General features: G+C 48.6%; 1 protein-coding gene across 1 annotated transcript in view; it reads right to left on the reverse strand.

Annotated features, from left to right (window-relative positions):
• The window catches only part of IGDCC4 (immunoglobulin superfamily DCC subclass member 4), an 87,967-nt gene that overhangs the window by 8,710 nt on the left and 59,989 nt on the right, over positions 1 to 19,268 (reverse strand). The window contains exons 6-18 of the mRNA XM_083870601.1: positions 18,660 to 18,815; positions 17,716 to 18,126; positions 16,856 to 17,020; positions 15,716 to 15,853; positions 14,111 to 14,281; positions 13,299 to 13,532; positions 8,971 to 9,078; positions 8,505 to 8,688; positions 7,735 to 7,862; positions 7,359 to 7,529; positions 6,734 to 6,871; positions 6,143 to 6,248; positions 4,995 to 5,229 (exon numbers count right to left, since the gene is read on the reverse strand). Of these exons, the coding sequence (XP_083726727.1) occupies positions 4,995 to 5,229; positions 6,143 to 6,248; positions 6,734 to 6,871; positions 7,359 to 7,529; positions 7,735 to 7,862; positions 8,505 to 8,688; positions 8,971 to 9,078; positions 13,299 to 13,532; positions 14,111 to 14,281; positions 15,716 to 15,853; positions 16,856 to 17,020; positions 17,716 to 18,126; positions 18,660 to 18,815 (2,345 nt within the window). The remainder of the gene's footprint in view (positions 1 to 4,994; positions 5,230 to 6,142; positions 6,249 to 6,733; positions 6,872 to 7,358; positions 7,530 to 7,734; positions 7,863 to 8,504; positions 8,689 to 8,970; positions 9,079 to 13,298; positions 13,533 to 14,110; positions 14,282 to 15,715; positions 15,854 to 16,855; positions 17,021 to 17,715; positions 18,127 to 18,659; positions 18,816 to 19,268) is intronic.

Raw genomic sequence — 19,268 nt, forward strand, 5'->3', positions numbered from 1 at the left:
CGCTTTAATAGCGAGAAATCAACCAAGCGATCAGAGAGAGCTCACAATAAGGAATATCTCCACATGCGAGTGCTCAAGGAGCGTGTTCAATTTGCTTCTGCTGCCATCTGAAAGGCTTTCTGCAGCTACATCCCTGACTGATGGCTTCTGTGCCTCTTCCAAGGAACATACGTTACTGAGCAAATAGTGCCTGGAAATTTCAGTGCTGAACCCACACAAATCTGCATACATGCACCAAATGTGTGTCCTGTTAGAGATGCCTGCATGCATATTTGCCATCAGAGAGATCTGAGCATCATACGCAGACACACACACGGAGCAAACTCGAAAACCTTCTTGCAGGCATCTTGTGAATACCAAAAAATGTGGAAAGAAACAGGCAGCTCTACTGCAATCCCCCATGGACCATCTGTTAGCGGAAATGTCAATCTGCCATGTTTACATAGGTTTTGATGACTCTGGGAACAGCCTGTTCAGCTCTGGCTGAAATTGGCTGCAACGAAGAACAAACTTGTTTTGTACCAGTTTGCAACTTTCAACAAACAGAAAAAACCATCAGCCACACAACATGGCCTGTGTCCCACATGTTGTTCGAGCACATTATGTTGGAGAGAGAGGGAAAAAAAAGCAAAAGACAAATCTCTCTTGGGGCTTAGTCTTTAAGATTGGGCAGCAGCAATTAACTCTAGGACTGTTTTCATCACAGACCTGAAGAAATCTTGTGTGCCTGAAAGCTTCACTGCTTTTTTAAGCAGCATTTTTTTGGTGTAATAAATGATACAATTTCTTTTCACTCAAGGGGAGCTAGTGGGTGGCTGAAGGAAGGAAATATTCTCTTGGTTTTTACAACACAGTAATGAAGGCAACGAGTAAGGAGTGTCAGTCTAATACTAATATAAAGAGGGAAAAATCTCTTTGTCAGTTCACTGAAAACACAAGAATGAAAACTAATAAAAACATCTTCCAATAAAAGACATTTCCATTACAGCTAAATCCTTATCAAAGCAAACAAACCTTTTCATTTTAGCCTTTTTATAGAAACTCCAACTGGTAAAAACGTGCCTAGATCGTGTTACCTTCTCAGTGACAAGTCATGATTTCATGCAAATATATGAGCTGAGAATGAACACATAGCAAAAGTTCAACTTGAAACCTTCCCTGCTTTTTCAGGATGGTTACTTAAAGTAGCTTGAAGTCCTGTGCAAAATGAGGCTGGGGATGTTTCAGATGTGCCCAGCTTTTGAGAATGGTGTAGCAGAGAGAAAGGATTTGTCACTGAACAGCAGCGGGTGGGAGTGGGAAAGCTCCGTGTCACGCAAACACAGCGACATCCCTGCCCACAGCTGGGAGGCAACACAACACAGACAGATAAAGGAGTCTCTGCTCGCTGTCACCAGGAGAACAGCTCTCGTCTGAAGTGTCTCAGAAAACATTGGGACTTCTTTTTCACGCAGAAAAATTTCGACATGAAAATGACAAACAGCCTGGGTGGATCCAAGTCCCCTGATGTGTTACAGCTTTCTGCTCTCCCAGTCACAGGGATGCTTTGTGGGAAACACAGTCCTGTGGGAAGGAGGCCCACAGGGAAGGAGAAGGGCAGCAAGCAAGGAAGGCTCCAGCTCACAAGAACAACAACAACAAACATTTCCAAACCAAAATGCTTGGGTTTGGCTTCATTCAATGAAAAGCTGAAGTCTTCCATGGAAAGCAGATGCTTTTTAACATTCTCCCCCACCCTTTAAAATTGTTTGGCCCACAAGCAGCAGTGACAGAGATGTCTGGAGCAGAGCCATTTTATCATCCTTAGTCCATCTGTCAGAGGAGACAGAGCTGCATCACCACAGCCCGTGCACCACTGTGTCATTTGTAACAGGACTACTGAGGGCATCAGTCCTGGTGCTTGCAAGGGGAAGAGAGTAAGAGAGAAAAATCACTTGCCAGTGTATTTAGAAATCCTTGTGTGTGACCTCTGGAAACACGTAAAGGAAGGAAAATGAAGCACTGAATGGCCACTTGTAGTCCTGCCTAATGGAGCTGTGAGCACCCAGAGGGGTCCTGTGCTGACACTTTGGCTGCAGTGGCACCTTGCTGTCCTGCAGGCAGGAAAAGGGAGTCCAGGAGGTTCCTCTGGGACTGTCCCACCTTCCACTTACACCATCTGCACCTCCAGCACTATGTGTAACTGCTCAAGAAAAATCACAGCCCTAAATTCCAAGGAACTGATGATCTTGACCTGAAAATGACCAAGGAGACATCTCACAACCCTTGCCCACAATTCTTTGCAGGAATCAGTTCCAACCTCAGAGTTTTTAAAGACTTCCTGCCTTCAGTCTGTTCTCCAGTCTCCACACCTGTAAAATGACATTCACTCACTTCTGACTCCATATGGAGGCATGGAGATGGTCCCTTCTTTGTGTCTATCTAACATGGAGCATCCAATCTTCACTGGAACCTCAGGCTCCCAGAAGAATAAAAACAATAAAGAATAATCCATGCAATGGTAAGCAATGAGTCAGCATGGGAACAAGCTGCAGGCACAGAGCAGCCAATGCAAGTGCCAAGCAGTCAACAGAAACCAGGTTTCAGGAGAGTAACCTGAGGACAGAGGGACAAGCAGGCAACTGGAGGTCACAGCTATACAAATCTGCCCTGCAGTGCCAGCAGCCTCAGCCAAGGGTCTCCCCCAGCAAACATCCCCAGCTCTGTGGTGACATGATACGCTGCTAAACAAAAAGGATCCTTGAGGCATTTCTCGCTCCCTCTCTTCAGTGAATAGGATTGCAAGTCATAGCATCCAACCTAGAACACCCTGGGGAGCTTCCCCTTGCCAGGCTGGACAGGAATTTCCTTCCACAATGATTTTCTCTTTCCTGTGGCTCTCTTGCATTCCTTGCCATGGATTTTCACAGCCTCAACTTCACACAGCATGAGAGAATAAAAGAGAAGGCAACAAAGGCAGCTGGTCACTGCAGGGTGCAAAGCTCCCACAACACTCTGTTCCAGGCAGAGTCCCTGAGGATTTCCAGCTTCAATGGATGCTGAGGGAAGATGTTTGCAGCACACAGGACACCCACACCCACTCCACAGCCTCCACTAGTGGCATTTTGTGTACAAGCAGGGAGATGACACACTCACAACTACTCCTGACTTGGTTTCCTTCCACTGTGGGCACCAGGGATGTGTGCACCACTCCAGCCATGTACCTGAGACCTGCCCAACTCCCTGACTGTCCAGTCAGGCAACATCATATCACCCTCCAGACATGGGGCCTCTTGGCCACTGCAGCATAAAGGTGTTTCTTGGCCATATTCTTTTCACACTTGATTATACACATCAGAGTACAGAAAGGAAGCAGTGGGGCTCAGGTGGCACTTCCAGCAGGAATGGGGCAGTGCAGGGAGCAGGGTCTCTGCGTGGGAACACATCTCCCTCCAGTGCCCGCTCCCAGCAACAACAGCCTGTTGCTCCCGGCCACCACTCGATCTTCACCTGCCAGGTCACCCCTCCCGGTCGGCACGGGTGACAACGCTGCTCTGCGGGTGGCTGCTTCCCAGTGACCCTTTGCTTCCCTAGCCACATCCATCAAAAGAAAAAAAAAAAATCCTCAGTGAATTTATCTCTCAGTGGCTGTTCCCCATCCAATTATGGAAACCCTACAGCCAGAACTGTCCATGTCCCCCAAAGCTCTGGTCTGTGACTGGAACTCTGCTGCTGGCCACTGCCCACTCTGAGGGCCCCAAGCTCTCAGGCTGAGCCCCACGTGGCCAGGCCTTGGCACTGTCCTCTCCAGCCCTGCTCTACACATATTCAAACCTTGGTGTAAGCCCCTGCAGGCAGGATTCCTCTGGAAAAGAGATCTGGATATGCTGCCCTCAGAAAGGCCTCACAAAGAAGGGAACTTCCCCCCACCCTGACCTGTTCTCAGGGGTAAGTCCCTATCACTGAAAACACTTGTTCCTTATTTAACTGCAAGAGCTGTAGGAAATTCCTCACACTCTTCGGCTTGGGTCCAGACAGGCAACCACATTCCACCAAAATCTATAGATGTGGCTTGGCTGCAAACAAACAGCCTGTCCTTCAGCTGAGCGCTGATCTGCCACAGCACGCAGGCACAGCCACAGGCACAGCTTCAGCTCATGGGGCTAAGAAAGCCAGCAGGAGACTCTGTGTTTTCAAAAGATCACACCTGCAGTGCCTCTGCCAGAACAGACAGGGCTCGTGGTCAGCCAGGTACTACCTGAACTCACCTTCCCTCCAGTGACACACGAGTGCATCGTTGATGCAAACGTGAAATCCCACGCGCTCACAATGCGTTTGTTTTACTGAACCTCCTAATTACTTTACATGCTCTCCCAGGGCTACAAAGAGAGACATAAACAGATTAACTAAATTAGGCCAATTAAAGGTTCCCTAATGGAATGAAATGTTTCAGGCAAGCTTGAAAGAGGAAATGGGCAGGGAGGAATGAAAGACAAGGCAGTGTCAGGCAAACCAAGCAGGGCAGGAAAAAACTACTTCAAAAAAATAAGGTTCACAAAAAACCCCACAATTTCACCTCTTGTTTATTTTCAAGAGTATTCCAGTGAACACACTATTTATGGAGACAGCTCCTTTTAGTCCAAGCAAAAGAGAATCCTGGAAGACCACGTGTCTGCTCTAGACATCACACTTCCTCCCACCATCCACATGCCACAGTAACACAAATACCACAGCTTTCTGCAGCACCAAGTTTGGCAGCAGCTTCTCAGATTGGGGGGTCACTGTCCCAGGAGATTAAAAGGGGTGGTAGATGCACAGGGATCCCAAATTAGATCCAACAGCCAAGGCTGAGCCAGTCAAGTCAAATGTGTGACTGCCCAACACCAACCTGCAGCCAAGACTTCTGGCACTGCAGAGCCAGGACAGGATCCCACTTTGGCTTCCCAGTAGCCACACACCAAAGGAAGGCTCTTGCCAAAGGCAGGAGCCCAGTCACCACATGCATGGGTCCTTACCTTCCTCTTCCCATGGAAGATGTCCTCAGGCAGGCTGGTGTGGATGAGGCTGTGCACTTCTGCCAGCTCTGTGATGTCCCCCAGGGGCACGGGAGCATCCTCTGGGAGTGGGGACATGAGGGACTCGAGCTCATGTGAGTCCAAGGTGGCACTGGGAGAGGCCACCCCTTGCCTGCTCCGGTGGTAGTACGTGTGGTTGCCAGCAGCCTGGGAATCCAGGCCTGGCAGGGCCTCCCTGAGGGAAAACAAGCAAGAGTTCACATCTCAGCTGGTCCTTGTGCAAGTGACTAGGCCCAAGCCCTGCCCTGGGAATATTCTTTATCATCACATCCCACTGTAACACCTTTCACTGCAGATATATCTCTGCATCACTTTGGTTAATGCCAAAGCTCAGACAAATCCTGCTGTGGGATGCAAAGCTGCTCCTCTGCCAGCAAACCCCAAGGGCAGGGGATACCACAAGTCTCAGCACAAGCAGGTGCTCACCCACTCTGGTCCATGGGGAGCTGTGTCACTCCTGCTTTACAAGTTAGAGATGAAACAGGACAGGAAAGTTTAGTGGTCACATTAGGATGAGACTTCAAAAGCTGTTTGTTTGTAGTCCTGAGATCTGCTGTGAGCTCAAAGCCCTTCTGAACAACTGAGCTGTTTTCTGCTCATGGTCTTTCCAAATGCTTGTGGCTGGATCCAGAGCCCTGGGATGGCAGAGGCCTTTGGGCTGTATCCAATCCTCCTTAAACCCACCTGTCACTCACTGGGAAGTCTTTCATCACTTTCCCAGATGGAAGTTAACAAACCATTTCCAAACACCCTTAGAGCTGTCCAACCTCAGAAGCAAAATACTACCCACACTAACAGGCACAGGTAATAAACTGATTCTTCCACTTTCTTGGTTTTTTTATTTTTTCTCTCTTTCTCTGAAACAAACCTCTACTAGTCTAAGAATGCAAATTGAAGAGAAATGACTGAAAAAATAAATCAGTGAAAAGATTATACTAAATAAACTCCTTATGCCACCTACAGATCCAAGCTGTGCATTAATTATCCCCCTACACCACACCCCAAGCAGCTCAGCTGAACAGGCGATGCAGCTCTCAGTGTTTTTGTCTCCTTCCAGAGCAGCCTCCTTCACCTGAGGTGCCACCCACCTGTGCTTGCTGTTGCGGAAGCTGGCACACATGCAGAAGAGGATGCAGAGCAGCCCCAGGCACACCCCCACGATGATCCCTGTCACAGAGTGGATATCCAGGACATCTAGGAGGGGAAGGAGTGACAGCCACATCATTTCAGCTGCTAGCAGGAAGAGGGTACAGAGTGTCTCATGTTCAGCGGAGCACCAGCTGTACTAAACCAGGTTTAAAAGGCCCTTCTAACCCAACTGTTCTGTGGTTCTGATTCTGTATGCATAAAACAATAAAATTCCTTGGCAGTGACCATTTAGAGCAAACTGGCATCTATGTATATTCATTAATGTCATGCTACAGCAAGATGCAGGTTGCATATGCCCTTCCAGAGGAACCAGGATGGGGAAGAGATGAAGTTTGGCTGTGGGATGGGCTCTGGAGCTGCACACCTGAGCGCTCAGCTGTGATCCTCTGCACTGCCCTGCAGAGAATCCCACCTCCCATCCTCCACAGTGACACCAGGCAATTGCTTGGCAAACAGAAATGTCACTGCTGACAAATCAGTCTCCAGCAATGCAATTCCCTTCCTGCCCTGGGGTAAGGAGGAATGCATACCAGACAGCTTCTCCCGCAGGGTATGCACATCCTTAACGTTGGAATAGGGACCGGATCCCACCACTGTCTTTGCTCCCATCTTGAAGAAGTATCTGGTATCACTTTCCAGGCCATGCACTTCAGTGCTGAAGATGTTTCCTGACCAAAAGCAAATCAAAAGAGATTTAAAATGTTCTGTTTTAAGAGTATTCGGAGGCTACAGCAAAGCAGCTGTGGAACTGCTGGACCCTCAGAAGTGAGGGATTTTGTGACATTTTTGTGCACTTCATACACCTCTTCAGTAATAATGAACTTCCTGCTTACAGATCCGACAATACGGATTGCGTGTGATGCTGCTGGCACACGTTTTTCTAGGAATTACTGGCTGCCAGGCTGCATCTGTGGGATATTTCCTGGATGATAATGGCTGTTTCAGCCCCAGACATGTATGATTTCATATCTCTCAGCAGCCATGTCCCTGGACTCTTCGCTATGACCAGGTCTGGCATATGCTTCAAGAAAACTGCCAGGATGAGCTCCTGAATATTTGATTGCACAAAGTGAGGCAGAAATCAGGGCAGCAGAACTGAGCTCCAGAGACAGGAAAGGAGGCAGAAGGACTGTGGAGTATTAAAAGGAGGCTCACCTTCTCGTGTCAGCAAGGTCCACATGTCATCTGGCTGTGTGTTGTTGGCATTGTACAGGATGAGATACTCCACAATGATGCCATTGGGCTCCACAGGTGGGCACCAGTGCACCTGCACAGCGTAGGGGTTGAGAGGGTGCAGCCGCAGGTCAGATGGAGGAGTGGAGGGGCCTGGAAGAGACAAATAAAGACCCCGTCTGAGCAGCAGGAAGAGGAGCAGAGCATTCACCCCCAAGGGCCTCCCAGCATATACTCAAGGCTGTCAGAGCTTCGAGGGGGTCTGAGATTACATCCCTCAGGGGCACATTAGGAGGGATCTGACAGAGGCTCAAGGGAAGGCAGGAGAAATGAGGATTTGGTTCCCACAGACACTCACGGTCGGGCAGGGTGAAGCGCTCCACCACGCTGCCAAAGGGCCCGTCGATGCCAACGCCGTTGGACTGCACAGCAAACTCATACCTGGTGTAGGGCTTCAGCCCACTAATGAGAATGTCTTCATCTGAGCTGGAGAGAGAGGACACAGCACGAGGCCGTGAACACCTGAGGGTTCTCCCATGCCACCCTGGCACCTCACCAGGAACATCCTAGGAGATTATCCTAACTCTGATAGAATTTGATTTTCCATCTAAAGCTCCATCTCCTGCAGCCTTGCAGTGAATGCAAGAACACTCAACTCCCAGGGACAGAGCAAAACAGTTCCCAGTCTCCAGGACCATTTCTGTTGTACTTGCAGGGAAGAGTGGAAAACAGCCTGGTTAGAGGCTAAAAATGGGCACAAGTATTCAGATATAAAATACATCTCCAAATTATTAAAACTGCTTAAACTCTAGCAATTTATAGACCAAACTTGTGAGGACCATTTCACAAATTATAAATGCATAATTGCACCTGACCATCTTGTTAACAAGTGTGTAAGGTCCAACCACAGCAAAAAAGATGCAGAGATCAGTAAATGATTCCTCAGTATTCAAGACAAGTCCCACTGCCACATCTCAGCAGTTCTGAACATTATCTGTGACCATGGCAGATACTCCCAGCACATGAAACACCCATGAGTTTGCTAAGTTCTGGAAATTCCATGGAACTTCCTCCTGCCCCGTGTTCATTCCTGACATGAACAACACATGGCAGAGGAACCCTCTTTACCTGGTGTAGTAGGTCACAAGAGAGGCGTTTTTCAGGCCCCAGGGGCTGAAGCGCACAGTGTAGTTGACAATTTTGACTGTTGTGAAGTCGGGTTTCTTCCAGCGGAGCCAGATGGAAGTTGAGCTGTTGGACTCTGCATAGACTTGGACTGGGGGCAGCGGAGGCCCCTTCTGCACAGGGGGATCTACAATGCAGCACAAAAAGAGATATGGAGGTGCACATGACAGGAATGCCACTCACACACAGTAGAACAACAACCCTAATGAGAAGGGGAATATTTTGCTCCTTTCTCTCCTTCCCAATCCCTCCAATGCATTTTGCAACGACTGTCAAAGTTCCCTTATATTATGACCTTCCCTATTTTGGTATTGTCCTTTCTGAAATTCATCCTCTGTAATGCCTCTACTCTTTCTCTGAAGCCATGTGCCACGCAGAAGAGACACAACAATCGAAGGGCATTTCTCACCTACTGCTGTTGCAGGTGCCTTTTCTGTTTTGCCCTTCCAAACTGCAGCATACCCATCTTCGTGCTTATTGAATGCCACCAGCTTCACCTCGTACAGCTTCCCAGGAGCTGGAAAAATCAATCAGGGTTTGCCTTGGGTTATTTTTGTCACCACCCCTCCCTAGTCAGACACATTTTCTTTGATCTCACCAGCTTTTCTCACCATCCAAGAAAGTAGCTTGAACATAATAAATACATTTTTGTTACCTTATACCTAAGTAAATATCACCTAATACCTAAATTACAGCAGGGAGTCCCCCTTCCACTTACAGGCTTCCCACACACAAACACTGTCTCACAGCTGGTGTATGTTATCAGCACAGCTGCTCTTTGGTTCTCCCTTTGCTTTTGACAGAAATTATCAGCAGGAAATGGACTTGGCCCAGGCCTCAAGAGTTGACCAGTGTCCTGGCCTCTAGCACATCTACTCAGGATCTCTAGATCTTCCTCCCTTGCAAACTGCTAAAGAAACCTACACATGCTGATTCTTCTCTCCACCACGGAAGTGACTGCACTGCACTGTTTATTCCTGAGGAGTGAGGACATTCTCTCCTCCCCCAAAATGCACCTCCTGTTTCTGAAGTCCTTTCTGATTTATTCACTGCTGTGAGGATTTTCCTTCCAGGAAGTCCTCAAATGCCCCGTTAAGTCACTGGCAGCCTTTGTTGTATGGTGCCTATTTTGCCTCCACAGTAGAGCTTCCCAATTTGCAATTAGAAAAGCAACAATGCACAGAAAACCCACACCAAAAACCTGAGGGTTCTCATTGCATGCTCTTCCCATCAGAGAGCCTCACACTGTGGAGAATCTCAAACTGAGCTGCAGGACAGGGCGCTCTGTCTCCAAACAGTGCTGCCCTGGTCCAAAATCCACTTCCTTCTTTCCTCTGGCCTTTCCTCAGCTTCTTCATTTTTAATGGAGATGTTTAATCAAACAAACAACTTGGGAGATATAAAGTTCTCAAAGAAGACATTCCCTGCAGCAGCCAGACCCTTCAGGGGCTCAGCTAGAGCAGCCCACACTGCCTTTTGTTGCCTTGGCTGCAGCACATTGATGAAGTTTGCTAATTTGGGACATGCCTCTTCATTCCCTGCCCTCACAGATCACTGCTCTCTTTGCCAGAAACGTAAGCAGAATGAAACCTTTCTTATTGATGCCAATTTTATTATTACTGCCCTGATTACACTCCTAGAGGCTGATGGTACTAATTACCAAAGGCTTTTCTCTGCTCCACAACACACGCTCGCGCTCAGAATATAAAAACACTTCAGCCACATTTTTCTTCCCCGAAGAATCCCAAAAGCAAACAGAGTTTTGTCTGCCTCCAAGACAGCCTGATCTGCATTTCCACACTCTCTAGCCACAGAAAAATGTTTCAAACCCACAAAAGGGGGATAAGGCCAAAGAGCACTCAACCTCCAAAGGGCTGAGACCATGGGCTCAGTGGAACAAAGAACCCCCAGCCCATCTCTTGCCAGCACCACACTCTCCTCCTGCCTGAGCCTTGGGCTGGGCTTCACTGGGACATGAGCACATCCAAAACGATGAGGAAAAGCTCCCAGATGTGATGCAGCTGTGGGCAGCTCCTGTTGGAGAATGGAGTGAGGGAAAGGACAAGTCCTCCATCTCCATCCCTGGGCAGGATCGATACAGCAGCTGCTTACACGTGACACCAGGGGAGCTCGACTGCAAGATTGAGCACCTCACATCCTGAAAATAGGGGTATTTTGGATTTCTCAGTCAGAGGATTGGCTTCGATTTTTATACACAGGCCCAGATGTTCAAGCTCTTAGAACAGGCAAACATAAAACTCTATCAAGCTGTCAAGAAGCTGGTAGGCAGCATGAAAACAGATGTATTTCACTGCATTCCATCGTACATTAAATATAAGCAGAATAATCTAGTCCAGATCATTTCAAATCACTAATCTGGATGGCTGCATAATATATCCAGTATGCTAAATATGTTGCTTCACTCAGCATTTCAAGGTGTTCATTTGGCCAGGTGCCAGAAGCCATACTTTCCTTTAAATGGAAAAACACCCTGATTTCCAGAGAATTACTTCCAGAGGAATGCAATCTTCCTTCATGGGAATGTGGAAGACAGGATCAGATCCCTGCAATTTATTTTTCATATAAATTATGCCCTGGTAGTTGCACGTCAGTACAGAGAGTAAGTGCTAGAATATCAGTGGAAGTCATTAAGAATTTCTCAGGGAAAACCCCTCCTGGTAATTCAGGAAAGCTTCCTTTTGATTTTGTGGACTCATGAAATTGCTGGATTTCCTGTGCACCCTTGACCAGCTGCCCATCTCTCTCACAGGACTGCAGCACACACCTCTCAGATAAAAGTGATATCATTCTAAGGAGACTCAGTTTGCTCTAGAGATTAGCACAAGATGGGAGAAAGACCTCACACCAAGGCAAGGGTCAGAGTGCTGGCTTCAGTGACACCAGGGAGCTGTGGAGCCAAGGGACATGTAGTGACCACCCTGGACCTTGTCTGCACTGACATGGAACACACCACAGCTGAGCTCAGCCTGGTGTCCCCAGCGCCCAACCTGGGATTTCCTGACACACTTCAAACACCAGAAAAGGCTTCCTAGAGAGATGTTTGATGTCCCAAGCCTGTCAGTGTTTAAAAGACATTTGGACAGAATTTGCTTTCATTTTTGGTTAACACTGAGGTACCCAGGCAGTTGGGCTCAACGACTCCTGAAGACAATCCCAAGTGAGTGCTGGGCATTTGTTATTATAGAGGGATCTTAGGGGAGGTTTCCAGTGCTGTGCTTTCCAGGCAGATATCCCTGATCTGGGAAATCCCCCCAGCTAGCTCCCCATCAGCTCAGATAATGTTAGGCCTGCCAGCCCTTCCTGAGACCACTACCCACTCTGCCTACAAGTACTGTCACAGGGCAGTTCTGTGCTGTAAAACCAAACCCTTCTAAATCCCAACCACTCCTCCACACGTTTCATGTGCAGACCCCCTCCCTTCCTCAGCACAGGCAGATTCCTGACCCTCCCTTTACTGTACGCGTGCAGGAGCACATCATTCATCAGCACAGGGGGAGCAGAGGGAACATCCTGGGCTGGGAGAAACTCGAGCCTGTGCTCCTGACACAGCCACGGCCGATACACAGCCAACAAATCATACGGAAACCATTAGGCCTTGACGGATGCCCAAATTCAAGGAAGTAATTACAGAAGAACAAGCAGCCCTTCTCAGCATCATCGTGCCAGAGCATTTGGAACCAATTCAGCCCACTCCCAGCCCTGCACTGACTGACTTGCCAGTGGTTGGAGCAGTGCGTGATGGTGTTCTCATGTGGTTTTCTCTGCGCAATAATTACAGACCCAAATTCTTCAGAGAAGCTCATCACTGTTAACACTCTCAATGGCAAGATGGCCGTGACAGAGTTGGGAATCTCACTTAGAGATGGCACGAACAGTCCTCCCAGGTGCTGCAGCCTGACCTTTACACTGTGCACAATACACAAGCTACAAGTGTAAGATGAACCAGCACGACAGACACACCCTACAGTCTCCACTTGCTGGGCAGTAACAGGGTGAAGCATGAAGTGGGGGATCGAAGAAGTTTAGGAAGCAGAAAGCCCCTTTCAAGGATGCATCTGCTATGACTCTCTTCTCTCTCTATCCTGTATCAACGGGCAAATCAATTCATTAACATAATCAGATGTTAGGAACACAACCCCTTGTGAGAAATGCCAAGCACAGTGAGCCAGCCAGGCAGGTCTCACTGCTGCTCAGATCTTCTCCAGTCATGGACACTCACTCTTCCATCCCTTCTCCCTTAGTGGGAGGTGGAGGAGAATACTGGGCTAAAATTAGTATGCTGTGAATTATCCCATCTCTGCATTTGAATGCAGAAATTTCAAACAACATGCAATTATGGAGCTCCTTAGAAACAGACAGGGAAGGAGAGATCACTGTCCTGACTGGAGATTTCAATCTTGGCACTCTTTATAGTGACACAATAAAAACGCTAATTAATTAAGAACTGCTTATTAGCATATACTAAGGATATTGGTAACTTGGTTAAAAATCCTTGCTAAATTGGCATTAGAAATTTCTGTGCTTTAAGAGAAGTCTCAAGAGCCCCAGTTCAGAAACATTTTGGACGATCTTAAAACACCTCAGACAGTCCTGGCCCTGTGTATCTCCAGTCATACAAACAACTGAGGCTCTCAGGAGCATCCTGAGATGTTACAAAGTGCAAGAGACGGGCCCTGGGTTTCCACACCAAGTGCTAGGAAGATGCAGCCAGCTAACCTAGTCGAGTCAGCTCGTACTGCTTCACTTTCTTCTTTAGTTTTATGGGTCCTACATCCCAGCTCTCATCTTCAGCACCATCCAAAGGGCTCTCATCACTGGACTCCTCTGGGCCCACCTCTCTGTAGTAGAGCTTGTAGCCAGATATCTGGGCATGGTTTGCTGGAGGCTGCCACGTTATCAGGAGAGACTCCATCTTCGCTCGGACTTTTAATTCTGTCGGGGCAAATGGAACTGGAAGAAGAAAACAAGAGAAAAAGATTGAGCCACATGTCTCCATTGCCCTGGTCTACTCAATCCTTCTGGTCCTCAGTAGTGAGGGAAGAGTGTGAGGAAAAGGCTGTCCTGAGTGGGATATCTCCACTCCCTGACAGTGGAGAGTGGGACAGTCACACTCTACCACTGACTTTCCCAGCTGGGTGATACAGGAGACAATATCACAAAGCCTCTGTGGGGGTTTCTCAGTGTATTCTGAGATATCACCACCTTTAATCTCTGCTGGAGTCTGGCATGGGCTCGGCTCTGTTTGGCAGAATTGTTTATTCACTCCCAAATGTCATAACATTGGGATCTGGAGTTCTGTTTGTTTTCTTTTTTTTTTTCAGCTTTCACAGCTGCACATGGAGGGTGCAAAGCCCCACTGCCCAGCCAACCTGTGAGATCTACAGAGGCTGCTGAGCAGCAAGGTAAAGGAGCACTTTTGTCTGAGCAAAACCAATGGTTGCAACTCCCAAAGGAAAGCAAATATCTCTGAAAATGCCTTAAGTTCCCCACACCCTGTCCCAAATCCCAGGCATTCCCCAGGCTCCTACCATGTGTCTGGTTGTCTCTGTCTGGAGTCCGATGCTGGGTCCACTCGGAAGGGGCCCCGTATCCCACACTGGTGCTGGCTGCGATCCGAACTTTGTACACTTTGTTGGGATGGAGCGAGTACAGCGTGATCTGGGTCTCATTCCCACCCACTTCAATGGAGGTGACCTGATCTGCTGGAACCAAGGGGACACCACTGAAAACAGGGATTTCCCAGTCAAAGGGAAGTACAGCTGAGCAGCCACAAGTCTCGTTATCTTCTTGTGGTCTGCACGCCCTGGGCTGGCTCGGCTTTGCCCAGAGCAGTCTTATGCCACCAGAAAAAAACTGTAAGGCTGGGCAGAGCTGATATTTGGATTGACAATTCCCTTCATCACATTCCAAACTGCAGGTTGCCTTTAGCACCACAGAGCCTGCCCAGAGGGAGCTGTCAGAAACCTTGCTCTGATGATGTGATGGTGGAACATGAGCACACCTAATGGGAGCTGATGGCATATTCCAGTGCTTCTCACTGTTGTATTTAAACCCTCACCTTAATGTGAACCAGAACTGTCCAGCAGCCCTGCTTTCCACAAAATTCACACCCTCATCCACGCCAGACAGAGGTTTTACTGCTCCCTCTTGAGCCCACCCAAGTTCATAAGGGAGGTAACAGGAAATTTAAACTGAGAATAGCCTGGGATTTTCACTGTAACAGCTAACTGGTTTTGCTGAAGATTCATGTGGCCTGTTTAGAGTACTTAGATGTCTTGATTTCAGCTTCCCTTGGCGTTAACTTAGCCAGAAGCACTGTCCCTGCTACATAACAGTGTATTGCTGAGTGTGATCCCTGGATTTCAAGTGTTTCCAAGGTTTTACGATGCCACTGAGCCATGTGCAGGCTCAAGGCAAAAGAACCAGAGCCAGGAGTCACAGCACAGACTACTAATCCAGTTGAAATACATGGGAACATGTCCAGCACCTCATCACACTCGCCATCCTCCTCTCAGGAAGAATCATGACCCTGGGAAGTGAGAAGCTGCAGAGCTTTGACAGTTTTAAGAGCAAATACCCAGAAGGATTTGCAAAGCAAGCACACGTGGAACTGGAACAGCCACAGCCAGCAGAGGTAAATGTTACCAGCCCTGCTGAACCCTGCTTAGTGTGTCTGACAACGTAAACAAAGTCAGATAAAACTCGGCAACAGAGCAACAAAAACCTGGCCAGGGTATTTGGTTTTTTTCCACAAGGACCACTTTGATTAGACTCCATTTTAAGGAAATCAAAAGCATTTACTCCTCTTCCCCAAGCAGCATAAAGCTCTTCCCCCAAACACAGTGCAGATGGCAGTGAAGAGATGCTCATGCAGACTTTCCTGGGAAATCATGAACATGGGTCAGGCTATTCTCCTGTGGACACAGCACCTCCATGATCACAGGAAAAGGCACCTCGAGGTGGTGTGAGGTAGCACTGCCATGCCCACAAGACAGAGCCAGGCTATACAAGTGTTCTCCTCCCTTGGGTAAAAGGGATCCCTGTTTTCAGCTTTGCACCATCTCCCCTTCACATCACAGGCTGTTAACACCACTGGAGCAGACAACACAACCCCCAAATGGTGTTTCCCTCACCTTCCTTGAGGGTGCAGTAGTCGATCTTGTACTTGGTTATCTTGCCATTACTCAGCTCGGGAGGAGGAGGCAGCCACGTCACACGGATGTCACCAGGAGTCATGCTCGACAGGGACAGCTGAGGGGCTGCACTGGGAACTGGGTAAATAACCAAGAGAAGTCAGCAAAGACCAGAGCAAGACCTTAATACATCTCTGCCAGCTCTCTGAGCTGGTTGGAGGCCACCACCTTGGCTCTGCCACAGCCACTGGTGACTTGGTGTCTGTACTGGGGGAACCAACACCCCACAGCCCTTTAGGGTGTCTGAGGACAGGAGATGCTGGACTGCTCCACTTCCAGCCTGACCAGAGCCTGTGGCCCCAGCTACACTGCTCCCAGGGACCCGTGTCCAGGGCAAACTGGGCATGGTGGCACACACCAGCTCTCAGCTTGTGCTGTGCTGTACTGTGGAGCACAGAGGACATACAAAAGCAAATGGCTCACAGATCCAAACCACAGCCTGGGAATCCTCATTCCCTTGAGAACTACAGCTCTGGGCCGCAGGCAGCTTCCATGCTTTCAACTCAGCCTTTCAGGCTTCAGACACACACACTTGGGACCACGCAGGTCACCATGTCAGGAGTATTAAAAGCACATAATGCACACAAGGTCTGCCAAAACCATCTCTGCTTGCCTCTGTCCTGCAGCCTGTTGAAAGCTGTGCATGGCCTCCCGTTGGGCAGCTGTGCTTCTGGCACTCTGCCTCTACTGCTCACAAAATGCTATGTGATAAATGGTAAAATCAACACAAACTACTGGCCCTGAAGGGGTCTGACCTCAAGGCTGCTCCCACCCCTACAAATTGCAATAGATGTTTCTTCTGAGTTGAAATCCAGTCTGGCCCAGAGTGAAGCTTAGAGCAATATCACATGGGTTAGGTGAAAATCCTTAGGAGCTGACTGCAATTCCCAAAGGATTCTCATGGGCCCCACCATCAGCCAGGTTATTTTCATACCCTTCATCACCCAAGCTGATGATGAGACCAGGGTGCAGGTTTAGGTTTCTAGGAGCTGCTACTACTCTCTGTAGCACATTCAATGCTCACCAAGAACCAGGCCAAGAACATTTCCTAGGCATCAGTACCCATCTAATTCAACCCACCATCCTCCAGGGTCTGGACAATGATGGAAGAGGACGTCCGGCTGGCTCCGAGCTGGGAATATGCAACCACGTAGAAAACATAGTTGGTGTTTGGTTCCAGATCCTTGACTTGCAGCTCAGTTGTGTCGTTATTGACAGCAAACTGGTATTCCACATTATCTGTTCCTAGAGCCAAGGAAAAACTGATCAGCAGGTCAGTGAACTGCCAAGACATTCCCCCAAAAAAATCACTTAATTCACAAGGTCCACAGACTAAATCCACTTTAAAAATCACTACATCTTCTCAAATTTCCTCAGCACCTGCACAGCCAAATCTCTTATATGAGTTTTTTGGGCAGAAACTCCAATGCCTCAACATTAATGTCTCCATTTTGACTCAAACTCCTTAATCCATGCTGAAGCAGCTGCAGTTACCAGTTTAATTTTCAGAGGAGCTCTGGCAACAGTTCAGCAGGAGCATTGGCTTGCTGGCTTTTTGGGAAGACAGACCCCAAGGGAGCCAGTGCCTCATTTCAGATTCTGGGTGTGGATAATTCAGTGATTCCACCTTACACAATGCAGCTGGTTAATATCACTGTTAGTAATCACACTCTTTGCATACAAAATCAGCATGTATAAAATCAGTAGTGCCAGAGAATCCAGACAACTCAGCTATGTGGACACACTACTGCCAATCAAGCAGTTAGAATATGTTGGCTAAACCACAGGCACTGTCACCGGCTGATCCTGACTCCAGCAGAAAATTCTTTTACCTGCAACGAAAAGGCAATTGCCTCACACTTGTCACTAGCTGGGGAAGAAGGCCAATGTGTGCCTTGTACTTCTGACACAGCTGTGCTGCTCAGGGAGGTGACACCTACCCACAGCCCGCTGGTAGTGCAAGGAGAAGCCGATGATCTGCTCGCTGTTGTGCTCCGGCCGCTCCCAGGACACCAGGACGGTGGTGCTGGAGAGGGACACGGCCGAGACCTTCTTGGGAGCGCTGGGCAAACCCTCCCTCACGATCACTGAGAGCTTAGCAGTGGCACAGGCCATGCCCAGGCTGTTCTCAGCCACACACTGGTAGTAGCCAGCATCCTCCAGGCCGATCTGGTTGATGACGAGGCTGCCGCTGCTCTGCACCTTCACGCGCCCATTGGAGAGGATGGGCTCCCCGTTCTTCAGCCAGTGGATGGTGGGGGCTGGCTCCCCCTCTGCCTTGCACACAAACCTGGCCGTGCTGGCTCGGGTGCGGGAGATGGTTTCAGGAGCCTGGGAGATGCTGGGAGTAGCTGGGAGAGGAGAGAGGACAATTTAATGCAGGAAGGAGGAGGAAAAGATAGCAAAGCAAATCCCTTCTCCTCCCCACTCGGTGCTATGTTTTATTCAGCAGCAGCTTTGCTTACAAGATGGGATTTGCCAGGCAGACTCTAGAGGCTTAATTTAGACTCTGTCCAAAAGGAAAAAATAAATTCTGTATCAATCATGTGCTGCATTCCCTGATCCTAGGCTGTTCTCCCTGCTGGCTTCCAGGATACTGAAAGTTAATTGCTGATAGAGATTTCCAAGGGGGAACCCTGGAGAACAAGAATAAAGCATAAAACGGTTCAGTAAATACCAGGAACTAAACCCCAAATTAAAGAGGTGACACTCCCACTGAGAGCTATCCCAACTTGGCCCTCCTAGCTCTAACCTGGCTCCCATTTTACCCAGCACGGGCCACAAAGGCCACAAACCCTTGGGGATCTCCTGGATGTTGATCCATGCAATCCACAGCAAGCTGGTCCAGCATTAGTACCTGAGAATTTGGCTGCTCTCTACTCACCGAGGATGCGGAGCTCGGCCGCGGCGGTAACGAACTGCCGGGTTTGGGGTTTGTTGGCTCGGCAGACGTAAACCCCCGAGTGATGGGGCTGGCTGGAAGGGATGAGGAGATTTGTCCGGCCCAGCACAATCACATCTGTGGAAATGGACTTTCCATCTGCAGGAAGAAATGTGCAAAAATGTGGGAGGGAGCCCCAGGCTGCCCTTTATGAGGGCTTGTAAACAATGCCAGGATTGCAACTGGGGAGTGGAGAGATTCCTCAATCCCAAACCCCAGCCCAGAGGAGTATTCCTGCTGGGACACTCCTCAGTGCTTGACAGCCAGCTCAAGCCAACATTGGCTCAAGGTTTAGTTTAGTCTGTAATCATCCAAAAAGTTCTGGTTTAGATCAAAACAGTCTCTGATGCCTAGGGTGTGCCTGCAATGAGAGCCCTAGGAATAGCACATTCAAGGGAAAGTTAGAAACTCCCATCACAAGCATAGACACCTCCTCTCCTCACTCCTTCATGCAATGTCAGCAGGACTGTTGAATCACTGACAACTCAGGGGTTCCTCCTCTCCCTCCTGAAGGTGAACCAAATTTACTGAGCTTTGTGATCCACTCCTTGT

Source organism: Zosterops lateralis, assembly GCF_965231275.1.
Source record: "Zosterops lateralis genome assembly, chromosome: 13".
NCBI classification, from domain to species: domain Eukaryota; kingdom Metazoa; phylum Chordata; class Aves; order Passeriformes; family Zosteropidae; genus Zosterops; species Zosterops lateralis.